Raw genomic sequence first — 24570 nt, 5'->3', positions numbered from 1 at the left:
AGAGCTTCTCAAATTAGGCGCTCTTCCGCTCTCGCTCAGCGTTCTGGTGACTAAGGTGGTGGCTGTTCCTTTGGCAGTAGGTGTGAAGTATTATAGTGCCATGGACAGTGGGTCGGTGTAGACTGTAGTGCGTGTATGTGTATGTAGTGCGTAACACTGGTATTTCAAGTACCCTCGTACTAAGTTCGAAACATCCACCAGGCTGTGGAAGAGCAAAAACATAGATTGAAGTGTTGGTCCCAGGTTGATTGAAATCAACAAGTTGGGTTTGGCCCATATCCGCCAGACTTTTAATATAGTCAATATACCTGTCTGATATTTTCCGATATAATATAATCAGAAGATTAAAAGAAAACTTCACTGGACTGAAGGTTTTACGACAGGAAGTACAGCATGGTTAGTATTCATTGTGTAATTTTCCCAAACACTTTCTTTGCTACTATCTCTTCTCTTTTTAATCATTCGTTGTGTTTCGTTTGCAGTCAGTAACGCTGCACACTAATCTCGGCGACATCAAGTGCGAAGTTGCTTGTGACGAGGTTCCAAAAACGGCTGAGGTTTGAACTTTAATTCCTAAATCCCTTTACTTAGTTAAGTAATAACAATTATTGAATGAACGGAACTTTGAAGGACTAAACCTTAATTTTAGAACTAGCAACTTCGTTTGTCTTTTATGGGCTATAATTTTGTTTCTGTTATTTATGGGCAACCTTTTTTTCAAGTAAAACATGGTTATTTAAAGTACAGAAACAGGATACAAGTATTACAATTTGGCCAGAGTCGTCTTTGTAACCATCTTTGTTCTTAATAAAGTTACAAATAGGGACATTGTGAATTCTGACTAGTGGTGTGCTTTGATGTGGAAGAAGTAATAATATTTGGGGATAGGAATGGGGTCAGGGGCGGACCCAAGAGTTTCGTAGAGGGTATTCAAGCTAAGTCAGAAATTCAACAACTGAAAAATTTCTTTAGTGTTTATGTAAAAAAAGTAATAATAATAAAAATCAACAAGTAATTCTGTAAAATCTCGAGTACACTAAAATAGAAGGTTCAGTATAAACATATGATTTCAAAAACAAAATGATACCCGTGAGAAATTAAATTGAGAATAATAGAGAATGTGATTGAGAAATCGAGAACGTTTGAGAAGTTTACTGGAAAAAAAATGAAATGAATTACTCATTGGAGTAAAAGTAAAAGTGTGGACTTAGCCTACCTTACAGAGTCCATAATCCAAAATGTTAAAAATAACTAACTAATGAGAAGTTTTTTTTTTTATTTTGGCTAAATACTAATGGGCTAAGTTAAATATTAAACATTTAAGCATGACTGCATGAGGGTATTCACTTGAATACCCTGACTATACACTGGGTCTGCCCCTGAATGGGTTGGTGTCTGTATGTTGACAAACCTCTTTGTATGTGTGCTTATTGATACACAAAGAAGTCTTGTCAGGGAAATTGAATACACAGGATGTTTCGTGTACCTGATTTTTCTTATTGACTGAGGGAAGGCTCCATGCATTGTTGGAAAGTGGAAACATGCAGCTAAAGAGGGCATCTTAGGTCGAGCTTAGACCAACAATGTCCCTTCAGATATACTAGTTCATCTATATGGTCTGTCTGAAAACTATTATGTAGGACATCAGTATGCCAATCACCTTAGAGATTTAGACTCTGCATTTTAATTCTTGTGTGTTTTGGATTTAACCGATTTTGCATTTTAACGCGCAAGAAGCAGATTTAACCGATTCTGCCTATCCTTGCACGTTTTAGATTTGCAGTTAAGATTTGTATCTATTCAAAATTTGGGTGTATCTTAGGATCTAATAAAGATCTTTTGTTACATCGGAAGACTTAAGGCGTTCTCAGAAGGGAGTTCCAATGAAGTGGTAGTGTGGTCTTTTGCATCATTAAATGGTCCATTTTGAAGGATAAAAATAATGAATTTGGTAGGAAAGGAGAGAGATTAGCCGGGGGAATGTAGAAGAAATTGTAAGGTTTTCTCTTTTCTTTTTCTGAAAATGTTTTGATAAGGTTAAGAAGAATACTTTGGGAGTCAAGTTGGATGACCTTTTGTTTACACAAGTTGAATGACTTGATTAACAAGGGTTACTTTTGGCAATATTCTTACTTTCTCCAATGTGATTGTTCTCTTTTCTCGAGTCGTTTGCATGAATATAAATTAGAATGTCAAAATAGAATAATGAGAATATACATTTCATACTAACACAACTTGAAGTATAGGCTGATTTCACATTGTCCTTACATTAACCATTTACTACATATTTTGTCAAATCTTAATCTCTTTCTTGAATGTTTATGGTTGTGAGTCCGTAAGTTGGATCAATTAGCGTAGAGAGCCCAGTAACTTAACAAAGAATATCCATGCTTAGTAGCTCCTCTTTAGTTTCTTACGCTTATCTTAACGAAGAGATTATATTCAGTAAAATTTCGTTAACTTGGGTTGGGTTGAAAAGTCTAGTTGGAAAAACAGATCAATCACATTCCAAAGGGTCAAGAGCTGAGTAGCACATTCAGCTCAAGAGATGTCCAATAATCAGTGCTTTGACTTTGCAATATATGCCTTTTCTATTATCTGTTATCTTCCCCCAGAGCACACTCCATGATCTCTTGTGTTCATGTCTATTAACTTATTAAGGTGGATTTTACTTGTGTAATTGTGTTCACATTTAGCATTCGTTTTATCGCTTCTTTGGATATTTCCGTAATTTAGTTGTTTTCATATTTTACTTTGATAAAGAATGGTTTTCTCCTGACCCATTCTGTCATATTACCACGATAAGGCCATGTTGGTATATGTGAAGCTTAGGATTTGTCAAATAATGTATTGACTCATCCCTTGACATACTGGATCTTGACACAGAATTTCTTGGCACTATGTGCTAGCGGTTACTATGATGGCACCATATTCCATAGAAATATCAAAGGTTTCATGATCCAAGGGGGGGATCCTACAGGCACAGGAAAAGGTGGAACAAGTATATGGGGTAAAAAGTTCAATGATGAGATACGAGAGTCTCTTAAGGTACATAGTTCTAAACCTTTTTGAACTGGAACAATTTTGTTCTTTTGCTTCATTGTGCATTTACCTGTGTTTCAGCACAATGCAAGAGGAATACTTGCAATGGCTAATAGTGGACCCAACACGAATGGAAGTCAATTTTTCCTTACTTACGCGAAGCAGCCGCATCTCAATGGACTGTATACCGTGTTTGGTAGAGTGATTCATGGGTTTGAAGTCCTTGATCTCATGGAAAAGGTATGTAGTTTGCATCTCAAAGCATACATCTTTATCTGGTCATGTTATAATGGATTTTTTATTTGATTAACGGTTGTTCCATATTAGTTTTCAATTCCTTAAAAGTGATTAAGTAATTTATTTGTTTCTCCTTATTCAGACCCCGACAGGAGCTGGGGATCGACCTCTTGCAGAAATCAGGCTGAACCGAGTAACAATCCATGCAAACCCGCTTGGCACTTAGGTTAACCTGTTTGAGTAGTGGGATAGCTTTTCAAGTTTTAACCTGTTTGACTATTTGAGAACACTAGAAAGTACCAAAGCAGTTTTGTCTGCTAACCCACTGTCAAACCTCGATTGTTTAGTTATGATAATCCACGTCCTGAATGAGGAAATGGTCTTCACCCAAGGTTGGAGACAAAACATGGACTTCCGATACTGGAGAGGATGATTTTCAAAATGTTATATACGATACTGACCGACTATATGCTGTCACTTTCTATAAGCAACTTTTCACCTGTGATATGAATCGCCCTCAACCCAAACTGTCCAAAGTAGCGCAGCACCAAATTCTATATGCACAAAAAGTATCTCTTGGAATCATAGCGGGGAATGTTGCTAATCACAAGGACGTTAGATGAAGAGAGCCTTTGCGGATAATCCAAATCTTCAAACTAAATCCAGCTGACTCAAAAAATGGCTCCAAGTGAACAGCCTTTGCGGATAATCATTGTTTTTGGGTAAAAATTCTTCAATATGCTACCCTCATCAGACTTCCCTGGATATGATGCAAGCCAAACTTCATATACTTCACAGATGATTATTATGAGGTTATGCATTTGAAGTAAGTAAACCATTTGAGCTTTATGACATAGTCTTCACCTTGGAAGTAGGAAAAGGCTTGGTTAGATTTAGATGTCTGGGCTGCTTAGGGAACAACAGTATGTGCTTGTATTGTCGTTTGATTTCAGTGATGGCTTTGTTTTTTCGGACAAATATTCTGTCTTTCGTAATTTTGTCGTTTGATTTCGAAGTATGGCTCCAAATGGTGATCGTTTTTCCTTCAAGTACCTTGGAGTGATTGTAATAAGAGGTCGGATCGTCCCCACCCGGGTGGAAAACTTGGGGGTGTTTGGATTTTATTTATTTATTGCGAAAAAGTGCTTAGTAGTGAAAAAACATTTTTTGAACAAATAAATGCGGTTTTTTTAGAGAAACACTTTGAGCACTAAAGGCAAATGAATTGTCCGGATGTTTTAGACTTTAGTATTTTGTGCTTGATATGTCGAAATATGTCGAGAAATATAGTGCGAAATATGGTTTGATAAAATAATTTTTAAGAAAAATCACAATCAAACATATTTAATAAAAAACTGTTTTTAGAATACATATTTTTTCATAAAAATACTTTTTAAGAAAAAATAATTTTTTGAAAAAATGATAACCAAACACCTACTTAAATGATTACACCTTATAAAATATTTTTGACATGTGTCCCTTATTTAACACCCAAAGTAACGGTAACAGTGTTACTTAAAACCAAAAAAACAAAATCAATAAAAAATCACTACAAAAAAAGAAAGATTCTATGGTAAATTTCAAACCCTACCACCATCAAAGAGTTACTGATCTCATTTAAAACAAGCAAAAAAAAAAAAAAAAAAAAAAACTGCCAAATTTTCCATTGAAATAGAAAACCACATTTGGATTCGAATGAAAGTCGAAAATATAATCATAAATTATCACATAACTTCACATCGCATTTGATTAATACTCAAGAAATAATCTAAAAAACTTATTAAAACTCAACTTGAAGTAAAAAAGATTAAATGATTCAAAAATATGATTAAAGCTCAAAACCCAATCATCAAATTACGAATTTGTAAATATCAAATTGATCTTGTAGGAAGAAATTTAATTAATTTTCAACTCAATATTGAAAATCAATGTCAATCAAAAGTTATTGATGTTTATTACAATTAGCGTTTTGATGACTTGATTTGGTATATAATTAAAAGTGATCTACCCCATAGAAATATATGAGGAAGAAAACGGATCAATGAGGAAGAAGACAGATCAATGAGGAAGAATACGGATCAAGCCATGGATTGCTCTTTCTTGTTGACAGACCGTGTGAAGTTGTGAAGATGTACAATCCCTTCAGGAACATTGTGTTGCGCTTGCCATCACTTTTGAAGGTCACTCAACGCCATAAATTTGATAGATATGCCGAGGATGAGTATTACATTGCTAAGGTAGCTTTATCAGCAGATCCATCAGAGCGTGCAAACTACTACGTAATGGTAATATTTAGCTTAAGTAAATTGTTTGCCTTTCTGAAACCTGGAGGCATAGGTGGATATAGGGGCCGGGGTGCGTGTGGAGGTGGTCGCACTCTCTGAGATTAGAAAATCTCCACTACTACATAACTAATTGCCTAGAAAAATCTTCAAACTATAAAGATTCGCACCCCTCTCCCAATTTTTTTTAGTAAATTTTAACTACCGCACCTTCAAAATTTTCACAACGTGAGAATATAATCAACAAAAAAATAGTATATATATATATTAATAAACCAACATTTTTTTTTAATTCTCTTTTTGCCCTTATAAAATTATCATTTATTATTTATTTTGAGTCCAAAACATTAAAGAGAGACAAATGTGTCTTTGAATGTTTGATGGGTTAATGAGACTAAAACAAATAATCAAAGATCCAAAATCCAACCGGTCAGTTTGTATAATTCTAATCACCCATAACAAACCCGTAAACTTGACCTCATTTCTTTCACTCTCAATTCTTAAACAAGCGTCATACCTCAACCCAAAACAAAAAACAAAAAACAAAAAAACAAATTCAAAAAGGACTTGCGACACAACTTGTTGCACGTTTGTCCTAATTATATGTAAATCTCATTATTATTATCAATAAAATTTATACTTAAAAAAATATATAGTAATAATAATAATAATAATAATAATAATAATAATTTACTTCCAATGTTAATCTTTTATAGTTTTCTCCACATGATAGTAGGGTTATATAAACATATATTAGAGCATTATAGGAAGTTAACAATTTATTGAATTGTTATAAACTTATGGACGCTCTAATACCATATTAAATTTCATGTTAGTGGTGATGCTAGAAGAGTTGTGACATTGATATATTGAGAAAAACCAAGCTGAAGAACAATAGAGAAGAATAGAGATTGATTGATTGAGAGAGTTGGGTTGTAGAGATTAAAGTTAGAGTTCAGAGTGTTGAGTTATCTACCAAAAGTTACATATTTATACTAACTTACCTTGGATGTGGAGTAACCAAAAACATGATAATAGAAACTACTAGATATGGATGTCCACACTTATAAAAACGTAATACTTTACATATAAGACATATTCTAATAAAAGGAGAGAGGAAAAAAAAAACAAATAACCAAATTCAAGAAATAAGAAAACCCACCAACCCCATGTTGCATCAAATTCAACAATACTTTTGATATTCACTGAAACCATACTTATTATCAGCTTTATATCCAATTATCAGCATTATGACTAGAAAAATCAAAGCAAGTGATGAAGAAACCAAATGGGAGTGTTTCCATACTGAATAAATCTACGCTAAAGAAAGCGGAAATGAGATCATGAAACATGGTAAAGCGGATGATGGGTATTATAAGAAACATATCATTGCTTTTCCAGATTATGATATGAGGCAGTTCTTAACGTGGTTGCTCAAGGACCTTGTCATTGTCATGGACATCGTCTCGAAGCTTCCAAGTGACACACTTTGTGAGTATAAGTTGGCGTGTAAAAGTTTGTATCGAGCTCTATATGATAAGCGTTTTCACGAACGTTACCCTATAATGGTAAAAAGGAAAAAAATTCCTGCTTTAATCTTTCTAGATTCTGATTGTGAGTACAAAATGTCTCGTTATGATTTCTTAACAATGCACAAGGCTCTGATAGCTAGTCGATCTAAAATTTATTCTTGTAGTGGTCTCGTTTTTTCTAATCATGCATATATATACTAATATGGTTGTTTGCAATCTTTTAACTTGGGAGTGAATTGCACGTGCTCCCCAAATCTAATCTCTTAACTACATCACTTTTTGGTCTTCGGCAGTTTTGCTACACTATATTTTACCTGAATTGGTATGGTATTTGGCCCTAACTAGAGATTAGATTTTGTTCTGAGAAACAAAACAACTCGGACATTTTTAGGGTTAAATTGAAAGACATCGTTTTCTTTTTGTTTTGAATTTTGGATTTTGGCCGCGCTTAGTAAGGATTAACTAGGGTTTAGTTGAGATGTGGTTATTTGTTATTTGGGATGTTCTTAGTAAAATTGGTGGTGTCAATATGACGACCCTAGTCTAATTGTCCACAAAATAGAGATTGAAATGAACTTTGCCTGATACTCCATCTATTCGTTTGACAACGACTATAATAATTTATTTTATGACATATAATCTATTATAAGTCTCATAATTGTTTTTAGACTTAAAAAAAAAAATTGATAAATTTTTTAGAAACCATTATCTCAATTATCTCATTCTCAAAATGAGATAATTCATTAAAACATAAACACACAAAAAAAAAAGTAGCTTGAATAATGAGAAACAAAATTTATGGAGCTTTCCTCTATAAACGAGTTGTTGGAATCTCTTGTGTATTTCTAAATACTAGTGTGTGTGTGCAAAGTGGAGGAGATGAACAAATGGTATTCTCGCCACTTTAGTGCATAGTAGATAGTCCCACATTGGTTATCCACCACATCGGGTAGGGTTCAGGCCTGGGCTTGGGCTTACTGTTGTGGGTAGTGGTTTGACCAATAGCCTAAACTTGTTTTGCCTTTTTTCTTGAGCATCAAGTTTTAGGTGTTCTATTAGGAGTTGGTCTCTCTTTCTCCTAACCTCTATAAATAGGATTTGTGAGTCCGTAGAAAATAGACTTGATTAGAAACTCAACTTTCAGGAGAAACGTAAAACTCAAACCAGTCCTTTTCTTCTTCTCTTCTTCCGTCGGCCGTGAGAGAGAGTTATATTGCTTTTTAGAGGGTAGTCCGTTTCTAGTGCAAAGTCAGGCTGCTGTTAACCATTGAATCCTGTGAGGAAGACGCCATTGTTGCCTTTCGCACCATTGGAAGGGGCGAAATCTTTCCTTAAGGACGACTAATCCGCCTTGGTTATTCCCAGGTTATTCTTTGTCCTTGTTTTTCTTCATTGCTCTTGTTCCTTCATTTCTACTTTAGTTCTTTGTGTTCATACAACTATTCTAACAATCTTAAGGAAAGAGTTTTGTAGTAGAACAAAGGAGAGTGTTTTAATACGACAATCAAAAGATAAGTCTTTTACTTTGAATTATTTTTGTGTTATTGTGTTATGACTTTAGAAATTTTCTAATAATTTCGTTTTTGTTAGGGAAACCAATTAAAGATTCAATATTTATTGATCTTTTGTGGTTTATCAAACCCTATATGGTTGTAGACCTTTCTCCTACGTTTGTGGGAGTCAAATATGAGATTTCTATCAAGAAAAACGTCAAAGTTCGTCTTTTTGACTGCTGCGTCACTCGTTACGGAAACTGCTATAACTTTCAGCTCAGAACTCGGTTTTGCAATCTGCTTTTTGGGTTGAAAAGCTGATTCAAAGAGCTTTCCAGTGGTATAAGGCTTGATACCCAATTCTTCATGAGCTGGTTCAGAATTACAGTTCTTTTGAACTGTTTTTTCTAGGAGGAAAATATGGTAATCCGATTTTTCAATCGGTTAGGTATCGTATTCTTTCACTCTTTACAATTCTTTTGGTTTGATTATATGGTGATATTCTTGCCTTGAGTTGCATACTAGTTTTTCTTAGGAGGAAAATCTCTAAGCTTAAACTTCTTTAATAACCTAGTCAACAAATTATACGTGTTTATCACTGAGGAATTAATTGGTTTGACTAGAAGTAGTTTGATATTAATTTTCTTTGTACATATATAGATGTATGTAGATGGTCTAAGAGAGACCTTAAGATAGTTAATATCAACCACACTCAAATCTTGGATAGTAATTATAATGTATTCAATGCATAATTGCTTATCTTTATTGAGTGAGCGTGTTGTTAGGCGATGGTTATAATTATCTTGTTGTGAAAATACATGTTAGATGAAGTAACTTGTAGCTTATATCCAATATAGCATATGTTAAAGTTGTGTAGCATGCTAGTTTTGGATATTAATCATCGATGGATTTACTTTAAACTTGATAATAGTTTATTGGTAAATTTTTCTAGTTGAAGACATTAATGGATTGAGCCATTAGATGTTGTGGTAGTACTTGAGGTCTTGTTGATAGGGTATTCTATCTTACTTGAGCTCATATAAAAAGAGGAGGTGGAGTCCTCAGTTGTTTTGCATATTAGGTGGCTAGATTTGCTTAAATATTGTATACTTTTTGTTGTGAGGGGCAGGTTAAAGTTTACTTTTCTGAACCTATGATATGATATTTACCATGTTTGGCATGAATGCATTATTTAACATTGACATGAAGTTTAACCATGTCATATATTATTAAGTAATGAGCATCGTTGTCTCACTTGAGAGGAAACAATATGGGAAACAATCAATATCCTCTTAAACCTAATTTAGTCAAGGAGATGTAAGGTAATGATTTGTCTTCTTAGACAATATCCTCCAGTGACTATTTTAGACGAGGAGATGTAACGCTTGTAGATTGTCTTATTAGGCATTATCCTCCTATGACTATGGATAAATAGCCAAGGTGATATACAAGTGCGTGGATTGTCTCCCTATGACAGTTGGAATGTTGAATGATGAAAAGAAGGATGATAATGATATTATCTCGGGTAAAACCTTTTTCATCTAATTCTTCTATTCTTTAAAATTCATTTGAATCACTTGTGGATTTCCTTTCATATAGATAGCATGAACATAATATGACTATGTTTAATATGATCTAGAATCATAGACTTGAGTAAAATATATTCTTGTCATAAGAGTGCATTTTATTGTTGTTGTTTCTTTTAGTGTTTGTAGCGGTATAATGTGTTTTGCATGTAAGTTTGATTAGGTTGAGTAACCATTGAACTGTGGGGGTAGTGACCCATATGCATGACATTTGTTTTACCATAGTTCATCTCACAAGATAATTGGAAAGACATTTGAACTACAAAGTATGGAAAGGTCTTGGGCCTATCCAAAAATGTTTCAAAATGTGGGGGTGTCTTGCCAAGGCTATTGTGAATGAATCTAAAAGAAAATATATATATATTTTTTGAGACCTAGAATTATCAAGTAGATGTTCATTGGTGAAACTCATAATAGTGATGTTTGTTTTCAGGTTGTCATGAGTGATAACAATTTTGTAGATACCACACTATTATTGAATGTCTTATATGCTAATTTTATTTGAGGTTGTGCTTTTCGAGAAATTGGCATAGAGTGGTTGAATGTTCATAATGAACTACATAAGATAATCCCATTATTTCTGCACAAGAAATTTGGAAGACTATCAATGAGTATTTCCATCATTAACTTGGTGATGATGTTTATATGTTTCTTAAGGAAGATTCATTAACCTATAAGGAAGTTGTCAATCTATGAGAAGTGTCTTTTTTGACGGATACAACTCCTTTAAACCTGGACTCTTGATTTATTTGGGGGATCTATAGGTTGAATTGGATCTTCAAGAGAAAACTAAAAGCGTGATAGTTGTATTGCAAAATACAATGTTAATAATAATAGCCAAGGGGTTTCAATCGAGACAAAATTTATACTATTTTGAAACCTTGCTCATATAACTAGAATTTCTACTACGTAATTCTAAAGACTCTAGTTGAGTAGTTGTGCGGAACTACAATACCAAGTAAGTACTGGGTGATGAGTGAAGGTATACAATTTAGTTAAATCTTTGTATGAGTTGATTCAAGCCTATAAATGGCATGAGCAATTCAACAACATATTAGTGTCATATGGATGTCAAAGTACCGTTGTTGAAAAAAAAAAAAATGTGTACTTTCTTTAGAGCAAAGCAAGACATATGTGTTAATCTCTCTTTGTTTAGATGATTTAATATCATGAGTGCTAGCATTGAGAATGTGTATGAGACGAGAGAAATTCCTATTTGAAACACGTCATAAACCGTCATTGAAAATGATAGTTTATTATGTTGTTAAACTCATTTCTCAGAATCGCTATATTAGGTTGTCAAGATGTTGACGTTTGAATATGGTTGAAAACCCACATTACCTTAAACAGGCCGGGCCGGATGGTATAGGGAATTTCGGGCACTCGTAATTGAATGGTGGTGAATATAGGAATTAAAACTCATGTTGGTCTCATTATATTGTTATAGCACTTAGTAGAAATATTTTTCATTGAAAAGTATGGGTATTATGATAGTAAACATGTGTTAACACATTTTGTGGCAAATATCCATCTTATGAAAAATAATCTCTTTGTGTGTTTTCTCATACTAAATATGTCAATATCATTGGTAGCCAATTGTACTTGATGGATAATGTATGTGAGACATGACATTGCCTACATTAATGGCATCTCGAAATGATAACCCATTGTGTCCTTATAAGGAACTTTGATGTATATTGTCGATTATCCAAGTACTTATAGCGAGCCATTGATTATGGGTGATATTTAGTAGATTTCCATCATTGTTAGAAGGGTAATATGTTATAAATTTGGATCGGTAATGTTTATGTGTTTACCTTTGGTGGAAATTGAGTGTCTTGGATATCATCCAAGCTAATCGCCTTAGAAAAGGCATGTGATGATCTTGAGTGGGTTAGCAACCTCTTGGCAAATCTTCCCATTGGCTCTAAAAATGACCTCGATGTGTATATGCTTTCAAACCGTCTCATTGCAATAGCTAAGACATGTTATCTTATGTGCAATGGGAAAAGAATACATGTAAGTTGAGATATAAATTAATCAAGCGGTTGCTAGAGATTATGTTAGGTTGGACTTAGTTTGGCCACATGTCTAAGCGCACCACTTCTTTGGAGGCAAGTGGTTATCGTCGAGGGGATGAGACTTTTGCCTTAGATAGATGGCTTGGATACACGGCAACCCCACCTATGTGATTGGAGATCCCATGAATTAGGTTCAAAGGGAAAAACAAGTCACCCGCTCACGGTATGCTATTGTCTTTCTTTGAGGCGCCCCACCCTATGACTAGATAGCATTATTGTATACTTTGTATAACTTGAATAGCAATGAGAAAAGGCTGAGTTATTTTACTCTTAATGGAATCCATAGTCCATTATTTTTTATGAGATAGTGTATTCTAACTGCTATGTACACTTGATGGATATCCACCTACGTGAATGTAGAACTGGGTCGGTTCTTATGAGTATTTAGGCAAGTACTCTAGAGCATTCACATAACACACAGGCGTATGAGGGGCCAAAAAGCCAAACCGCTGAAACGGGCATATAATGAAAGAGCAATGTGGGTGCATGTCCTCTATTTTACTACAAAGGGAATGTTGGTTCAAAGATTTTTTAATCCACCACTTTCACGTATTATAAGACATGTTACCCTATGACTGGTTCAAGCCCGTAAAGCACCAGTATCTTATGCATTGTTTTTTCGATTCTCTCTGGCATTTCGTTAACCCATTTCTTTTGTAATATCCTATTCCAAAATAGTGGGGACTATTAGTATTTTGAAATAGTGGGGGATTATTTGGAATCTCTTGTGTATTTCTAAATACTAGTGTGTGTGTGCAAAGTGGAGGAGATGAACAAATGGTATTCTCGCCACTTTAGTGCATAGTAGATAGTCCCACATTGGTTATCCACCACATCGGGTAGGGTTAGCCCTGGGCTTGGGCTTCTTGTTGTGGGTAGTGGTTTGACCAATAGCCTAAACTTGTTTTGCCTTTTTCTTGAGCATCAAGTTTGGTGTTCTATTAGGAGTTGGTCTCTCTTTCTCCTAACCTCTATAAATAGGATTTGTGAGTCCATAGAGAAAATAGACTTGATTAGAAACTCAACTCGGAGAAACGTAAAACTCAAACCGGTCCTTTTCTTCTTCTCTTCTTCTGTCGGCCGCTTGAGAGAGAGTTATATTGCTTTTCTAGAGGGTAGTGCGTTCTAGTGCAAAGTCAGCCGCATTTGTTAACCATTGAATCTGTGAGGAAGACGCGCTTTGTTGCCTTTACGCACCATTAGAAGGGCGAAATCTTTCCTTAAGGACTGACCCTAATCCGCGCCTTGGTTATTCCCAGTTATTGCTGTCCTTGTTTCTTCATTGCTACTGTTCCTTCTGTTCTACTTTAGTTACTGTGTTCATACAACTATTCTAACACGAGTTACCATATTTGAAGTTTTTTTTATTTTTGGCAGTTTATGTTACCATTTTTGGTTTAGTCATAAAATAAAAAATTGATTTGTATTTGATTGTTTGATATAATTTATTCCATAAATGATTATCTCAAAAATATTATTTACGTTATAATTGATTTTAAAAACATAATTTTTATTTCTACTAATAATGGTTGCCAAACGACGCCTAAGGTACACAAAATTTAAGATAATTACTTTGGTGTCGACGCATCACTATCTCCATTGGTTCAGTACACCTATATATGTCGTGTTGCATAGTTCTTACTTCATACATTCGGTAATGTTTGTTTCCATTGCATTTTTTTAGGTATACAGGTATGGTGGTGTTTTTCAAAGCATGGTTTGGCTAGGCTTACCATTTTAAAGGCTGCTGTAGGGGTGCCATTACTCAAACATGATAAATCTACACATTTTATAGTGATGGCTAAGGACATCACCAACGGGCCTGTATCCAGGCCTTTATTTTTAAATTTGGAGGACCAATCCAATAAACCAACCTCCAACGCAACCCTTAAATGGCCCCCAAATTTATTAGCATGATCCCTTAAATGGCCCCCAAATTTATAATTCTGGATAACTTACTTCATTTCTATGGATGGTTTTAAGGGACTTGAAGGCCAAAACCCAAAGCACATGACCTTACTTAACTCAATTCAATTTATTTCCTTTTGGTCTTATCTTCACATGGTTTAGAGGGGCACTTATCTTCACATGGTTTTTAGAGGAGCACTTATCTTCTCCGCTGGAATAACCACCAATATAGAGTTTCGCTATTCTTTCTTTTTCTTAAGTTGCCCTCCAAAAAACTGACGTGACACTCCAAAAAGGTGACATGGCCCTGGGTTTTGAAGCTCTGCATTGGTGATGCCGTAATGTTTCAAATTATTCAGAGGAACAAGCCATACTTCGAAACAGAAAAACGTAAAGTATTTGTCCAAACGAATACTTTGAAATCACTACAATAAAAATATTATACATCTTAGCCGATATTAGTGTAAATGTCTAAATTTATACAAAGGTTAAGACTTAACTCTTAAGTTAGGATAATAAAGAGGGTATGGTTTTGTTTGGGGTTAATGAATGATCTTCATGTGAATGAAGATGCCTACGTATCCAGTCTGTATCTTGGGGGATAGTGGTGAATTGAGAGTCAGTAACTCAGGTTAGGATCTATTAATCGGACTGGAATCAAACCACACGTAGTTCTTAAGGGTGACTTTTATATGCATTAAGAGCGTGCATCGGATGTGACACGTGTACTGAGGAGTACAGATGTCGGGATGAATAACATGTGTCCATGAAAGACATGCGGATAGTAGCTGTAGGGTTTGCGAAAGTTCGGCTTTAGGTTTCTAAGTTCAATCCACGTGAGTTAGGGGTTATTTGTTTTTTTGGGTTAAGTTATAAGAGGGTTATAAGACCATGTGTTATATGATGGTCTTATAAGATGGTCTTATAAAGTGGTTTGTTTTTCATTTTAAGTTCCTTTTATAAGCACTTGTAAAAATAGAAAAAACAAATACATGACATCTTATAGATGGTTATTTGACAAATATAACCCTGTTTTATATCACATTTAACTTGAATAGATTAATTTGAAACAAATGTATAGTTTGATTTTCGGTTTCAAATCAATTTTGATAATTAGAATATCGATTTTAGAAAACTACCTTAATTGGCGGCGGTGGTGGTAGTAGAAGTGATGATATTGGTTTTAATAGCACTGTAGTGGTGGTGGTAGTAGTAGAAGTGGTGGATGTCTTAATAGCACAATGGTGGTGGTGGTGATAGTCTTAATAGTACGGTAGTAGTGGTGGTGGTGATAGTGGAGGTGATGATATTGGTCTTAATAATATGGTGGTAGTGATGGTGGTGGTAGTGGTAGTGAAAGTAGAAGTGGTGGTGATTTTAATAGCATGGTAGTGGTGGCGGTGATAATCTTAATAGTACGGTGGTAGTGGTGGTGGTAGTAGTAGTGACAACAGTGGTGGTGGTGGTGGTGGTAGCCAGTGGTGGCTAGGGCAATTGAGTTATTTGGAGAAGAAGATAATGAAAATGGAAAAAGAGATAAATGAGACTAGGGGTATATGGATGGAGGGTGTTTGAGTCATTTTTCAAGTTATAAGACTTATAGAATTGAAGTAGATCCAATTTTGGTACTTATAGAATTGGAGCCTCTTATAAGACATTTATAGTAGAATGCCTCTTATAAGAGGCAAAAGACAAACAAAAAAAATGTCCAAAATCACTGGGCCACATCTTATAAGAGGTTATAAGACCTAAGGGGCCATTTGTTTTTACCTCTTATAAAACCTTGAGGTCTTATAACTTCTTATAAGATGTGGCCCAGTGATTTTGGTCATTTTTTTTATTTGTTTTTTGCCTCTTATAAGAGACATTCTACTAGAAATGTCTTATAAGAAGCTCCAATTCTATAAGTACCAAAATTGAATCTACTTCAATTCTATAAGTCTTATAACTTGAAAAATGACTCAAACACCTTACCCATATATCCTTAGCCTCATTTCTCTCTTATTCCCGTTTCATTATCTTCTTCTCTAAATAACTTCATTGCCCTAGCCACCACCGGCCACCACCACCACTGCTGCCACTACTACCACCATCATCACCACCACCACTACCACCACCATCATTATCTCTACCACTACTACCACCGTACTATTACGACTATCACCACCACCACTATCACCGTGCTATTAAGACAAATATCATCACCTTCACTACCACCACCACCACTACCACCGTATTATTAAGACTATCACCACCACCACCACCATGCTATTATTAAGACATCCACCACTTCCACTACCACCACCACTACCGTGTTATTAAGACCATTATCATCATCTCCACTACCACTACCACGTGCTATTAAGATCACTACCACCACCACCGCCAATTAAGGTAATTTTTTAAAATCAATATTCTAATTATCAAAATTGATTTGAAACCGAAAATCAAACTATACGCTTGTTTCAAATTAATCTATTAAAGTTAAATATGATGTAAAACAGGGTTACATTTGTCAAATAACCATCTATAGGATGTCATGTATTTGTTTTTTTTATTTTTACAAGTGCTTATAAGAAGAACTTAAAATGAAAAATAAACCACTTTATAATACCCTCTTATAACACAAGGTCTTATAAGACCCTCTTATAACTTAACAAAAAAAAACAAATAACCCATCTCTACACTATATGATAGCCGGATCTTTAGGAGGAATTTTTTTCAACCGAACTGTGTATTTGTAATCTCTCTATTTTATGATTTTATAACCACCTCCTTAATTATTCTAATCAGCTCCCTCATTTTTAAACAATTTACCAAAAACTCTCTCACTTTATTGAAATTAGAATTTGTTTCATATTATTTAAAATAATTTAGAAAACCTTACCTCACTCAAATTATATTCAACCCCTCTTTATGTTTTTATATTATTTTTTAAATTATAACTGACAGGTTTAAAGATTTGAAAAAACAAAGCACGGTTCGAATACTCGTTATACTAGAAAAGCTAATAGGGGGCGAACGGCATTGTCTAGAAGGAGAACAAATGTGATGATATATATATATATATATATTCGAGAGAGCAAAATCACTGTGACGTACAAGTATAATGGTCGATTAAAAGCGCCATTATATAGCACACAGATCTATCATTGCAATTCATACAGATTAAACAAAAGGAGTTCTCTGCATGTGAAATCCATTACACAGAGAACGTGCAGTAATTGGATAGACTAGAAGATTCTTAGTAATAGACATCTAATCTTGATCCTAATTTGTTGTGCGTGGTGCTACATCAACTTTGATATCAAGCATACAGATAACGTTTCTCATAATCAAATCTAATTGCTATGACTGGAGGTGTGTCGATCTAATTGTTTCTGCTTTTAGAAGTTAAAAGTTATCATTGTGGCCCTGCATTTATTGGGAGCACTCCATGGATAAGCCGTAGAAGACCCTTTTGCTTCCTTCTCCTGTGGTGAAAGTGCTGTGAAGTTTTTCCAGTCATTTAGAATACTTTTGAGATCAGGAACTTTCTTTTCAATACCTACACAGCAGTTAGCATGCATGGTGCAAACCTTGTTCATATCCCTACTTGGCTGACAAAACCCACCAAAGTATTTTGTGTCTAGATACCTAATCCGCAGCCCCGTCGCAGCAACAATTGGTTCACGTTTAATAATCTCGAAGACCTGTTGATCATGTTGTTTGTCGTGGAGGAGTCTTGCCATGTACCAGTATTTGTAGAATTCTATGGTTGCCCTTACTGATTTTACATAGTTAAACCCTCCGTTCGCCATGTTCCTCTTGTCACTTGAATTGCCTTGGTAGATATCACATGCAATATAAATTTCATCCATACTGTCAAAGTGGGGAAATGGGTCCCTAAGCCACATTATATCTGCATCCTGCAATGGCCAGGCAACTGTTATACTTCAAATGAAGATAGATCTGAATTAAGGTGTACCACTGACGTAGTGACGTGTATCCTCTTATTTGGGTCAGTATTATGAGTGACAAAAAAACCGAATTTGATTCGTGCTGGTCTAGTCTATCGATGGCTCGATTATGAAGAAATGCGAGTTTGTACGTTCGACTGAAACGTAAGACTGAATTGAAAAAAACAAATCCATACCGTGAAAACAAAGTTGTAGCCCAGTTCAAGAACTACTCGCAAAAAGTCGATCCTCCTCCACATGAGCTTCAGATAGTCCTCAGACATGAACCGCTTATCTTTGGAAAAATCAACACCAGGAGTTGTGAGATAGAAACAGTGTGGATGTACGGACTTGCATCTAAAAAACGTGGTTGGGTCCATGGCTACAATAACTAGGTGGTTCAGGAGTCTGGATGTCCCTTCACCTATGCGAAAACTCTCAAGAAAGAGGTCAAGCATGGACCCTGGTTCTGCCCATGCTTTATTCAGGGTGGTTAGAACTTAGAATGATTGTTCTATCATCCATGGATGCTTTCTTTAACACCCTCCCTAGCTCCTCTCGTTCAAGTCGCTGCAAATGCAACACATTATTTTTGTTCTGTACACAAACATATTTGATTCGCAAAGGAAAGAAAATGATTGAGGCGTCACAGATTTACAAACTAAATGAACATCATTGGCTTGATCACGTTAATTAATTAATTCTCCTCTGTTTTCCTGCTTTGTGAACTTATACCTGAAGCAGAGTAAAGGCGGGTTATACGCTTATACCTCCATGATGGTAGTCTTATGCAAGCCTATGACCTATCCACAGGTAGAATATTTTTGGCCCCGGTCCCACAAGCTGCAAATGGTTTTCTGAGATTATACTGAGAACTGAAAAATCTCGTCTAGCTTATAGTTCTAATAGATTTTAAGAAGGGGATAAGCTCATAGACAACAACTTTTGGGCTTCCAGAATATGCTTAAGACATGACTTAGTATTGTAGTATGGATGGATGAATACACCAATATCACAATGGGGTTGCGGATACGCCTCAAACTTGAGCACCTTTTCATGTATATACCTTTATGGCATTTTGCAGTATTACGCCATTGCTATAACAAATGAAGTCACATTGTACCAAGCAAGTGAATCCAGGTAGTCCCACACTCCCAATCATAATTATTCATAAAAAAAGAAAAAGAAAAAAGAAACTAGACCCAATCCGATTAACGGTCTGTTGCAGCCAGCAAAACAAATGATGGTTCAAAATATCCAAATTGGTTCGGACAATCTGTTGATCAAGCCTAAAACCCCAGAAGAATTACAATTGAAAGACAGTAACAGCATAATGCTTTTGGTTACGACTTAGGACTTACAGAAAAGAGACAATATATAGATGACTACAAACACTTGGATTTGAACTCCACTCCAGTAGACACTATTCCCCTATTGGTTGCAAAATTCCCATGTTGAATGACAGAATTGTTTTAGGCATCTAAGTGGAATTTGACGAAAATATATCTCCCTGGTGAAACCTAATAATCTGTGGCCCATGGGAAGCTAGAAAATTTTGCTGGTGGACCTTCCCTTTAAAAGTAGTGTTAAAGTAGAAAATTTTCAATAGCTAAGAAATAACATAGAGATGAAATATGGAAAATTATCCAAGCTATCATGAATTACATAGGAATATTATCCAAGCATATGGTATATGCATATGGTATGGCATCACAAAATAAATCAAAAAACATAATCAACTGAAAGGAAAAGGTCTTTCTTACATCTTGTGTTTTCACAATGTTGTCAACTGGATTTGAGGAAAAGTAGAAGAGCAAACAAGCAAGCCACACAAGTACTGTAAAGACACTAACAGTTTTTGAGATCTTGAAATTCTTCATAACTTCCATACCAGTCTCTCTTCTCTCCTAGACTCCTACCAATTCTAAGAAGAAGAACAAAGAAGAAAAAAAAGAGAGACAGAACCTAGCTAGAATAACCAGACCAATTGTCTTTTCTAGTTTCTACATTGACTGAAAGAATAGTCTTATGAACTATCATTTTGCATGGACAAATATAGACCGAGCGTAGTTAAGTGTTGTACGTTTGTAACTATCTTAATTACCAAAAAATAAAATAAAAGAAACTAGTTCGAACCCGTCCTATGAACGGGTGTTGATATATTAAATTTACACAGCTATAGTAGCTATGGCAGAGCTATGAGATATGAATATTATATTGGTCGCACAACTATAGTAGTTATGGCAGAGCTATGAGATATGAATATTATATTGGTCGCACATTCATTTCTTACAACGTGAAAACCTCACTCTTTATAAAAAAAAGAACGTGTTTTTTAGACCTTGGTCCTAACAATAGTTGGTTTATTAGGGTTTGGTCTAGAAAAACTTGAATATTCCGTGTGAGCGGAGCGAACATTTTGGGAGAAGGGGGTTTTTCTCTTCGTCTCTCTCACTCTCCCTTTTCCTCTCTCTCTCCAGACACTCTAAATCTCCACTCCTCTTTCTCCATCTCCACTCCTCCATCTTCCTCTCCTACTCTACTCACCCCCACTGGTTAGCAGTATACTAGTAAGATTTAATCCTAGTAACTCTTTATAGTAGGCAAAAACAAATACCTCTTGGAGAAAAACGGATGGACCATCAAATTCTAAGTGGGCCCAGATTACCATGAGCCTATGGGCCGTTTCGTAAGTCGTCAACAAGAAGAAAACAACTGTGGCAAAAGAGATTGCCTACACTGAAACATCAGCAAGGAAAAACAATTTGAACTCTGGCAATGGAGATGATTAAAGTTTTGTTTTTAGCATTACTACTTCTATCATTTCCAATCCTCTCAATCTTCCTATCAATAATCAAAGGAAGAAATAACAGAAAAAAAGCAATTGGATTCTTTCACCCATATACCAACGATGGTGGAGGTGGGGAAAGAGTATTATGGTGTGCTGTTAAATCAATTCAAGAGATAAACCCAAATCTTGATTGCATTATATATACTGGTGATCTTGATGCTTCACCTCAAACCTTATTGCTTCGAGCAATTGACCAGTTCGGTGTCAAACTCATTCACCCACCTCAGGTTCGCTTCATTTTTTTTTTTTTTCAATTAATTAATTTACTCGTCATATCTTATGTATTACTACTGTATATCATGTTGTAAAGGTGGTTCATTTGTATAAAAGAAAGTGGATTGAAGAAACGACGTACCCACGTTTCACAATGATTGGTCAAAGTTTGGGGTCGATTTATTTATCGTGGGAAGCTTTGTGTAGATTTACACCTATGTTCTATTTTGATACTAGTGGTTATGCATTCACTTATCCACTAGCAAGGATGTTTGGGTGTAAAGTTATTTGCTACACACACTACCCAACAATCAGTTCAGATATGGTTTCTCGTGTTTGGCAACGGAGTTTGATGTATAATAATGATACCTTGATTGCAAAGAGGTACACTTTCCTTCCATTGTTGTTAGCAGTTTTGACTGTTGAAATCAATGGTTCGTCTTCTTTTATGCATTATGTTTTTTTTTGGTTATCTGATGCAGCTATGTACAATTCCTTCACTTGTCGCAGCATTTGGCTATCGCGGTGCAAGGTCATCTACTACACTTTATTTAGCTGGATGTATGGGTTTGTTGGTTCCTGCACACATCTTGCAATGGTGAACTCTTCATGGACACAATCACATATAGAGAATCTCTGGAAAATTCCTAAACGCATTAAGAAAGTTTATCCTCCTTGTGACACTTCAGGCCTTCAGGTTTGTGAACTTATTAAAGTTATTATGGTAGCTTTGTATTAATAAATGAAACTAGTATGGTACTTTTATTTCGTGCTGTGTTTTTCTCCTTGTTGTTTTGTAAACAATAGCATTCATATTCATCTTTCCTCTGCTAAAATTATAGTTAAGTATTATACATTTGCTTAATGCTAATATTTACTTTCAGAGAAAGAATAATATATTATTCTTAAATCTTAACAATACATTTTGTGTGACCTATGTATCTTTTCACATTGATTTAGAAACAAGATGTCTTTGAAACAGGAGCTCCCATTGGAAAGGCCAGACAGAAATCCAACTTTCATATCCGTAGCTCAATTTCGTCCAGAGAAGGTAAGCTTTTTTGTCTAAATTCTCAAGCTGTTGAAGAAAGGTACAAAAAATGAATATTAAATGGTCCGTTGGTTAAACACGGGTACTCACATTAACAACACGATGGTAGCTGGAAGTCTGGAACATAAATCACACATCTACAAGTTTCATATTACGGTCTTACAGAAATTCTGTAAGTGTAGTTGTGTCCGCTCATCTTGTATATCTCAGGCCCATACTCTTCAACTAGAGGCGTTTTCGGTCGCTCTGGCAAAAATGGATGGAGATTCGCCTAGACCAAAGATCCAGTTCGTGGGTAGTTGCAGGAATAAGGAGGATGAGGATAGATTGCAAAAATTGAAAGACAGAGCTATTGAATTGAAGCTGGAGAAGGATGTTGAATTCTACAAAAATTTGATGTATAGGTGGGTTTTCAATCACCATGTCTTTTACTTTAGTTTGTACTTATGTATTCCTTTGCATGCATGTATTCATATTGGGAAAGCATAATGTTTTCAAGATGCTGGAGTTAAGCAACAAGCATACTTGAGTAATATGGGTGCTAACTCTAGATTAAAGTAAAGATACCTATTCTTGTGTGTCTGGTAGTTGTTTTGCTGACCACAATTGGGCTTGTCGAACTGAGGTCACAGATTGTATGGGTCATATTACGAGCCATGTGAAAGGAGACTTCAATAACCCATTTAAGGGAGAATAAGCGGGGCAACACAGATTTTGAGGTGGCAAAGATTTTGCAACTGGGTGCCTTATGGTCCAGTGGAGTTTGCAATAGGAAACTAATAGGGAAGAAGAAGAAAATAGAATGAGCTGGTGAAGAAGTATATTCCGATAGTATACCCACATACAAGATAAAGACCAAAAAAAAAGGGAATACAGGAGTACATGATTTTTTATTGAGGCTTGAATTAGAGAGCACTTGTAGTTCTGAATCTCTAATTAGTAATTAGATGGTTTCCACTTATCATTACATTTCACTCAGAAAATGTGTCAAGTCTTATTTTACGGTGTAGAAATGTATGTGCAGGATGACATAAATGAATATTTATTTTGTACTTTTACATCTACAAATGTTGTATCTGTATGTTATATTGTCATAGGTGAAACTTTGTTAAAGGTGTATGAAACTTTGTTCCCTATGTTATTTGGCCAATACTCTGTTCCCTGCTTCTTTCACAAAATCTGTTGGTTGTTTGGAACAGAAATAGCCGATTTCACATTGAGGTGAGATTTGGTTCAAATTGGTGTGAGGGGGTATTTCAAACCCACAACCAATGGACATTAGCAGAAATTATCCTCTGGCGGTAGAGTGTCCTGTGTCCCAAATTATTTTATATCATAGAGACCCGTCTCCTATATCAGTTGCATAACATCAGATATCTTGGGTTCCCAATGTAGTGTTCTTTCGTATGTTGAGTTTAAGGCTGTTTATTGGAAATTCCAATCAGATATTTCATATTCGATGCATTATCACCGTGAACAGGGACTTAGTAAGACTTTTGGGAGGTGCCATTGCTGGGCTCCATTCCATGATAGATGAGCACTTTGGTATCAGCGTCGTGGAGTACATGGCTGCAGGCGCAATCCCAATTGGTGGGGGTTTCCGTTTTAATCTTTAATCTTATGTACCTCTTAGTGACTTAAAAAATGCAAACATACTTTTCCACTTACAGTTTCTATTTGGTGTTCTCTCCAGCTCATAAGTCTGCGGGACCTAAAATGGACATTGTTTTGGAAGAAGATGGGCAGCAGACGGGTTTCCTTGCTTCAGATGCCGATCAATATGCTGATGCCATCCTACAACTTCTGAGGTTGCCAGTAGCAGAGAGACTTAAGATGGCAGCAGCTGCAAGGAAACGTGCCAGCCGGTTTTCTGAGCAAAGATTTTATGAAGATTTCAAGGATGCAATCTACCCAATCGTGTCCTCTTCCAAGTGAACAGTGGGAAAATTTTCCCACAGCCAGCCCCTGAAGAGAGAAGGGGAATGCCTATCTTCCTAATAATATGAAGTCTTGTTAACCATACATAGAATGACAAAGTGAAATTTAGTTTGAAAGAAGCTGTACACATGTGAGAATTGAGAGTAGGAGACACCAGAAAGTATGAGTGGAGCACTCCTTTAAGGGAGGGAGATTAGTTACTAAGATTTTTTTCTGCTTACAGGGTTTTCTTATTCATTCCCCTAACTTGTCCTAAAATGTTTGTTGTGAGTTGTGACGCTCATCAACTTTAACTTCATGAATTGTATTGTTTGTTATTATGTTCAAATGCAAAATAGAAATAGACCGACTGGTGTGTTGTAATTTTCTGTGCAGAGACATGCCTCATAGTGTTCACAAATTATTTTTCCCATACTAC

The 24570-nt window shown here is 35.5% G+C and overlaps 3 protein-coding genes across 3 annotated transcripts; 2 read left to right on the top strand and 1 right to left on the bottom strand.

Moving 5' to 3' along the window:
• LOC147514155 (Cyclophilin-like peptidyl-prolyl cis-trans isomerase family protein) lies at positions 1-3784 on the top strand. Its single transcript, XM_086597571.1, has 5 exons — positions 1-396; positions 483-557; positions 2887-3048; positions 3124-3282; positions 3422-3784. Exons 1-5 carry the CDS (start codon positions 394-396, stop codon positions 3503-3505), a joined length of 483 nt encoding a protein of 160 aa, XP_086453697.1. The 5' UTR covers positions 1-393; the 3' UTR covers positions 3506-3784.
• A 13487-nt stretch (positions 3785-17271) lies between these two features.
• Positions 17272-18678, bottom strand: LOC147514154 (uncharacterized protein At4g15970-like; the record flags this gene model as incomplete). Its single annotated transcript, XM_086599000.1, is given in 3 exon segments — positions 17272-18069; positions 18297-18596; positions 18598-18678. Coding segments are annotated over 3 exon segments (903 nt in total), but the record flags the coding sequence as incomplete, so codon positions are not given.
• A 2129-nt stretch (positions 18679-20807) lies between these two features.
• LEW3 (UDP-Glycosyltransferase superfamily protein) lies at positions 20808-24526 on the top strand. The gene is made up of 7 exons (XM_086597563.1): positions 20808-21177; positions 21261-21547; positions 21674-21860; positions 22146-22214; positions 22425-22618; positions 23695-23804; positions 23908-24526. The coding sequence occupies exons 1-7, from the start codon at positions 20878-20880 to the stop codon at positions 24147-24149; spliced, it is 1389 nt and encodes a 462-aa protein (XP_086453689.1). The 5' UTR covers positions 20808-20877; the 3' UTR covers positions 24150-24526.
• Positions 24527-24570: the final 44 nt, after the last annotated feature.

This window comes from Coptis chinensis, chromosome 3, assembly GCF_015680905.1.
Source record: "Coptis chinensis isolate HL-2020 chromosome 3, ASM1568090v1, whole genome shotgun sequence".
Taxonomy (NCBI): Eukaryota; Viridiplantae; Streptophyta; class Magnoliopsida; order Ranunculales; family Ranunculaceae; genus Coptis; species Coptis chinensis.
Note: the sequence above shows the minus strand (reverse complement) of the source record. Positions and strands in the feature narration are given on the sequence as shown.

Bases quoted from the DNA above. Each gene is read 5' to 3' on its own strand.
- LEW3 (XM_086597563.1), top strand. From the start codon at position 20,878: ATGGAGATGATTAAAGTTTTGTTTTTAGCATTACTACTTCTATCATTT. The intron at 21,548-21,673 runs GTACACTTTCCT...CACTTGTCGCAG, and splicing joins GATACCTTGATTGCAAAGAG to CATTTGGCTATCGCGGTGCA. The intron at 22,619-23,694 runs GTGGGTTTTCAA...CACCGTGAACAG, and splicing joins TACAAAAATTTGATGTATAG to GGACTTAGTAAGACTTTTGG.
- LOC147514155 (XM_086597571.1), top strand. The intron at 558-2,886 runs GTTTGAACTTTA...ATCTTGACACAG, and splicing joins AGGTTCCAAAAACGGCTGAG to AATTTCTTGGCACTATGTGC. The intron at 3,283-3,421 runs GTATGTAGTTTG...CTCCTTATTCAG, and splicing joins TCCTTGATCTCATGGAAAAG to ACCCCGACAGGAGCTGGGGA.